Source organism: Oryza brachyantha, chromosome 6 (assembly GCF_000231095.2).
Source record: "Oryza brachyantha chromosome 6, ObraRS2, whole genome shotgun sequence".
In the NCBI taxonomy this organism is placed as follows: domain Eukaryota; kingdom Viridiplantae; phylum Streptophyta; class Magnoliopsida; order Poales; family Poaceae; genus Oryza; species Oryza brachyantha.
Genome location: NC_023168.2, coordinates 2,335,438 through 2,342,286, shown reverse-complemented (window position 1 = coordinate 2,342,286; position 6,849 = coordinate 2,335,438). Strand labels below are relative to the sequence as shown.

General features: G+C 42.2%; 1 protein-coding gene across 1 annotated transcript; it reads right to left on the bottom strand.

Annotated features, from left to right (window-relative positions):
* Positions 1–5,102: 5,102 nt before the first annotated feature.
* On the bottom strand, positions 5,103–6,849 carry LOC121054705 (ethylene-responsive transcription factor RAP2-9-like). The gene has a single exon (XM_040525101.1). It carries the CDS (start codon positions 6,706–6,708, stop codon positions 6,139–6,141), a length of 570 nt encoding a protein of 189 aa, XP_040381035.1. The 5' UTR covers positions 6,709–6,849; the 3' UTR covers positions 5,103–6,138.

Sequence of the window (6,849 nt, the reverse complement as noted above, 5' to 3'; positions counted from 1 at the left end):
TCGCCTTGCATTTCGGCTGCGTTTAGTTCCCAAAATTTTTGGAAGACAGGTTACATCGACACGTACGATCACACATTTAAAGTTTTAAAGTATTAAACATAGTCTAATTACAAAATAAATTTTAGATTCCGACTGAAAATCGCGAGATGAATCTTTTGATTCTAATTAATCCATTATTAGCATATATTGGTTACCGTAACACTTATGGTTAATCATGTAGTAATTAAGCTTAAAAGATTCGTCTCACAACTTCCTCATAACTGTGTAATTAATTTTAATGTTTATGTATATTTAATGCTTCGTTTAGATGTCCAAAAATTTAATGTGATATTTTTAGAAAAAAATTTTGTGAATCAGACATGGCCTTCGTGTCAAACTACACAAGACTGCAGGTAGAGTGATCTTGCTGTGATCACCATGTGCATGCATCTGTATAATGGTAGCCATACTGGAGCAGATGATAGCTAGGGCTGAATACTGAGCATATCCGGTATGGCAAATTCAGTGATGTTGTTAGAGTAGATGTCGCCTTCTTGGCTGGCAGTAGTAGCAAGCGTCCAAATTTGTACTGGCAATATGTATGGGTAGGAAAGGGAAAAAAAAGAGAGGATATATCGGCATGCACACGTGAGATGGTACTCCTATCTATCTCATCGTGTCAGAGCTGGGACACCGGACAACAGACACGCACATGTATGCGGCGTCAGATTGGACAGTTTGAAGCCATTCCTAAACTCTCGCGCGCCGCTGGGGAGATGGCCTTGTCAATTCGCTCATAGATTAATTAAATGATTGATTTAATAAACTATTTGTTTAATTGGTGTATAAATGAATTGATGGACTTACATCCTTAGGCGGCGGTGATGTCGGCCGCGTCTGCCGCCGATGGATAGGATCCAAGTTGGCTGTCCTGTATATCTCTCTCTGTTATTTCCTCTGCTTTTGGAGCAGTTTTTACCATGGGCAGGGAGGAGGCTACGAGTCTGCAGACTCTGCACCACTAGAAAATGTTTGAGAAGCATGCACCCTCTCTTCTCAATTTTAGTTATACTTATAAGCTAAATTTTAAATTTTAAATTGATTTTCGAGGTTTTTTATGAAAATTTATTTTTTAGTCTTGACTTTTTGATCGCTAAAAATATGTATATAAAATTTCTATTCATAAATTATTTTTCGTTTATAAATATGTTGTTTGATTTTTTCCATGAGAAAAGCAAAAAGATTGCTGCACCGAAATTAGAAAAAGAACTAAAAAACAACGCATGAGTTGGAATATGATTTATACTTAAAAGTATACTAAAGATCATGCCAACAAATTCATGCAATCATGCAATGTTACATTATTTTTAGGACTATATACATTTTTTCTGAATTTCTTATAATTTTCTAAGAGTTTTACTATATTTTACTATTTTCCACATTTTTTCAAATCAGTTCCAATACACCGCGTTTATCGTGCCAAACCACCCAGTAATTGCAACTTAAACAAAGTCCAAAAGTTTAAATTTAAATTTTGATTTGTGAATTTTTCACAGTAACCGCCTTGCCGTTGGTGGACGGTAACGGAAACCCTCATCAGAACTATCTGAAGCACGCCCTCCGTCCTAAAAGTTTTATCTATCCTAGTTAAAAACGATAATCTTTAATAATCCGCACTCCAACCATTTATTTATAATGTTATTTTGGGACGAAGGTGGTATGTATGATGCCTTTTTTATATACTTTTTTAAATATTGAGGCAGGGATTAATTTGATTCCGATAAAGTTCTTTTGAAATTCCCAATCACAAAAGATACTGACCTAACAGAGTGTAGTTCATCAATATATAGGACCTTTGACTCTCTTATATTGTGTCTTGGACTTAGGAATGCATAATAATTCTCTAATTATAGAGAAGTAACATCGTTTCATGTAGAATATAATTTGACACTCACCAACCGATAATTCCATATGATTCTTTTTTGTTTCCGTCCCTAAACTAAAGTAATTTCCAAATCCAAATCCAAATCCAGTGAAGGAAATTGACCCACTGCTCGTGAGATCCACCACTAATTAAATCCACACTGGATCATGTCTCCAGTGAGGTGGTTCAAGTAATCTGTTACCGACAAGCTTACAATACAACATGATGACATGATCCAAACTGTCCGACTAAATAATGGCGAATAAACTATGTCCCACTGCAAAACTGCAAACACTAGCATCCATGGATTTCTTTCCCAAGCAATATAAACATATACATGTGTTGTTTTCGATATTTCGTCAGAAAAGATTGTCCATTTCTCTCTGATAGCTCAGAGATGCAAAACTTTATAACAGAAACACAAATCTACACAACCCTGAAACAGTCAAAAGAATTTAAAGTTTTGAACAACTGTGCCGGCCGGCCGGCGAGTCACTTTCTGAACCGGACAAGAGTTCCGCTGGCGGTGCTTACTGCACATCGTTCCAAAACTGTTTCACATTTAATTCCGGTTTGTGATGTTTGCCATGATGTTGACACAGATGGACTCTTTTGAGTTCTCAAATCTATCGAGATGTTTTTTTTTCATTTTTACTATGCTTAAGCTAAAATTTTAATTTTTAATCTTAAATTCAGAGTTGATTTTGAGGTTTTTCATTAAAGTTTATTTTTTAATAACTTTTATATCGCTAATATATATATATATATATATAAGTTTTATTTATAAATAATTTTTTGTTTATAAATATATCGTCTCCACTTAATTACTTGCACTGCTCCTAAGTCGTCGTGTTGTTTCAAAAGAAGATACTGTGTATGAGGTGAGGTCGTTACTGTCCATACTTGATTAGGAGATTTTCTTCCCTCCGTTTTGTTGTGGCTCAATTGAATGTCGTCCCCTGCTGGTCCGTATAGTAGAACTGCAGGGATGCTACACCTTTTCAAGTAGAAGGCATATATGCCGGTGTAGCTTGTTCGTACTGCTTCCATTGTAAACCAAACATGGCCGGATTTTGGGTTGCAGGCTTATTTACAGAAGGTATATTGTGTTTGAGGAACAGTTCAATCACTGAGACGCGCAAAGCTATTCTATACTCCCTAGGACTTGAACCAAAGTGCCCATAATTAAAATACACACAAAAGTAAAAATAAGACCCACGTATCGATGACTCTAGTGTCATTATCATAATGATAAGAGATGTAAATCCGTTATAAGGATGCACACATAAGTATCTTAGATATAGATGTGGGTGTGTTTAGCAGTATGCGTGTCTTCTATATAATAGAAAAACTAATATCGATATGTATTATGTATTAGATCTGGTATTCATAAATACTAATATCATATTACAAGAGTATTTAATAGATGTTTGATTTGCAGAGCCCCTTCGACTCGCCTATAACACATGATCATACTTAGTGACAAACACGAGGGATTATCTACCGCTCCATATAGTCACCACGACACCACCCACAGCAATTTAACCTCGCCATGATCATCGCCTTTCCCTTGCCCCTCTATCCTCAATTCGGACAATCTAGGAGACTAGGGTGGTGTTTGAGATAACTTAGATTAAAGAATTGACATATTGTCTAATTTGCAATAGCTATCTCAGCATACAAACGGCTAAATAAACTAGCGAAAAGTAAAAAAATAGAGAAAACTTGCTTTACAAAGACTGGATGAGAAAATTTATATAAAAAGTAAATAACTTGCTTTACAAAGACTAGATGAAAAGGTTTTATATAAATTTGTTTACATGAAATACATCTTTTAGAAGTTTATTAGCGTGATGGCAAAAATCTATAATCCTTCCTAAGGAAAGAATGCAACCTAGAGGATTAAGGGGAAGGGACATAGCCATGGCCGCATTGAGCGAGTCAGGGATGGGACATCCCATACTATTTCCGCACAAAGAGAAACACTTTAAAGCATCTATAAGATATGCTAATATTTTACTCTTAAAACCTTATATTAGGTACACCCAAAATATATTGGACATAAAAATTACGTATTTCTTCAAAAGAAGCTAAAAACCGAATTGCTTATATAGGAACACATATTTTAGAATATGAGAGAACTTATTTTACACATATATAAATATTAAGAATATACATGAGAACATGTTAAAGCTAGAGATATGTTTTCTGGACTAATTATAAAAAAATCAGTTTTAAAGATCCATTTAGACGATCTCAGAATTCAGATAGAGTACATAGTTGAGGCGAGTTTGCGTGTGCCGTTTCCTCCACAACCAAGCCAAAAAAAAAGAGAAAAAGAAAACGGCAGCAAGAGTGTGCAGTGCAAGTAGTGTGGTGGTAGTAGTGCAGTGCAATCGAGCGACGTGTGGTGGGTGGCGGGGTGGACCAGGCGTCGGCCGGACCACCGCGGGTCTTCCCCTGAAAAGCAACCACGAATCTTCCAGGGCGGCTCATCGGCGGCGTAATCAATTACCGACACCAGCATCATTAGCCGCAGATAAGGACAGTCGTAGTTTCGTGACATAGTTAGGGATGGTTTAGTTGGCAAAAATTTTTGCTAAAGGGCTCTCATCGTACGTTTGACCGAATGTCGGAACCGGAAGGGGTTTTTGAACCTGAATAGAAAAACAAATTTTAGATTATGCCTGGAAACCATGATACGAATCTTTTGAGTCTAATTAATCAGTTATTAGCAGGTTACTGCAGCACTTATAACTAATCATGTCTTAATTAGGTTCAAAAGATTCGTTTCACGATTTCCTCCGTAACTGTGTAATTAGTTTTAATATTGATGTATATTTAATGTTTTATTTATATGTCCAAAGATTCGATTTCCTCCGTAACTGTGTAATTAGTTTTAATATTGATGTATATTTAATGCTTTATTTATATGTCCAAAGATTCGATGGATGTTTTTAGAAAAAAAATTAGGACTAAACAAGTCCTTAGTGGAGTATAAAGAGATATAAAGAATAAAACTAGCTTATATGATCAAGATATGGATGACCAAATTTAGATAAACTGTTAGGGATACTCTAATATCGTAAACCAAATAACCGATAAGTTTTATAAGGATAAAACTCTCTTGTCTCATGAAACTTCTTTATTTAATGAAACTTCTTTATTTAATGACTCTGGCAACTTGCCAGCGAGATGAAACTTCTTTATTTAATGACTCTGGCAACTTGCCAGCAAATTTTACTGATGTTACATCTTTCTTATTTAATCTTTTTATTTAATGGGTATGCTACCACTATAAAATATACATTAAAACCATCTCATCATCCATCTCCACGGCCTCATCAACATGAAAAAAAAAATAAAAACCAAAAGAAAGAAACAGAAACCCGCCGCCTTCATTCGGGTGTTGCACTCGCACGCACGCAGCGGCCATCATCACCGTCACCACCGCGCCGCTGCCGTCACGCTCGTTCACCGGGCGACCAAGAAGCACGCCCCCCCACGGCAGCCTCGCCGCGCCGCCCAATCCCCTCGCGCCACCGCCGCGCCGCCCGTCGCCGTCGCCGTCGGTCTCATCCTCTCTCGCCTTTCTTTTTCACTGGCTGGTGAGCGACACGGGAGGAGGACATCAGAAGACGCTAATTAATTAATTCACTCAGAGAGCTGGGAAGAAGCAAACGAGGAGGAAGAAGGAGATGATCAGATGGCGACGATGATGATCCGAGAGATTCTTGAAGCTGCTCTTTTTTTTTTTTGGTCTTTTGCTTGATTGCTCGGTATCTTTCTTTACAAAGCACTCTTATGTGAAAAGGTGAGGTACACATAGCCGTCTTGCTTTAAGCTACATGCTCACGCTGGCACACACGCACGCACGCACACGCGCCACCGGCCCGCCTGTGTCTCTCCTAGTACAGTCGCCGTCGCCGTCGCGTCGCCGGAGTAGCCGAGCTGATTCTAGATTCCTGCTTGGTGACCACCTCCCGGCTTGACGGCGACGTCGCGGCTCCATTATTGGATATACCCTGCCTCCTGGCTTCTCCGGCCTCATCGCATTTCGCCGAACACCTTGCATGCGCCCCCGTCCACGACCGCCTCTTTCCTTGGCTGGCACTATCTGCTTCGCTGACTGCTGCGCTATTAGCTACTAGCTCTAGCTACTACTGCTCTCTGTCTTGGCTGGCTAAGGACTACGAACTAGATGGAAGAAGATGGGCCAAAATCAGCTCGGATTGCTACTCGTCGTCGGAGGTGTCCGGCGTGGGCTCCCGGTTGAGGTCGGGGTTCTTGGTCCGGCGGCGCTGGGGCGGCGGGGGCTGCGGCGGCTGGAGCAGGGGCGCGCCGACGGAGTGCTGCGCGTCGACGCGGGCGCCGACCTCGGCGGCCTTCTTGCGGATGGCGGCGGCGGTGAGGCCGCCCCCCTCCCGGTGGTCCTCGGCGGCACCGCCCGCGCCCGCGCCCGCGCCCCCCGCCGCCGTCGCGCCGTCGAGCTGGTCGGGGAAGTTGAGCCGCGCGGAGCGGCCGCGGAGGTAGAACACCGCCGTGTCGTAGGCCCGCGCGGCGGCGACGGCGGTGGAGTAGGACCCGAGCCAGATCCGCGACCGCTTGTTCGGCTCGCGGATCTCCGCCACCCACTTCCCCCACTTCCGCATACGCACCCCGCGGTACTGCCTCCCGCCTCCGCCCCTCCCCGTGCCCGCAGGAGGAGGAGGAGGAGGAGGAGGAGGAGGGCGAGCCTTCACCGGTTGCGGCTGCGTCGGGGGCGGCGGCGGCGCGGGGCACAAGACGGTGGCGTCCCTCTCCATGTCTTTCTCCGCGGCGGCGTCGAGACCTGCGGCGGGCGGGGCGGGGCGTGTCTCGCTTTTCTCTGGGCCTATGGGAGGTGGGTGCGGTGTATAAATAGAGGGGATTAAGTGCGTGGCGTCGCGGTGGGGATTAGCGGGGAG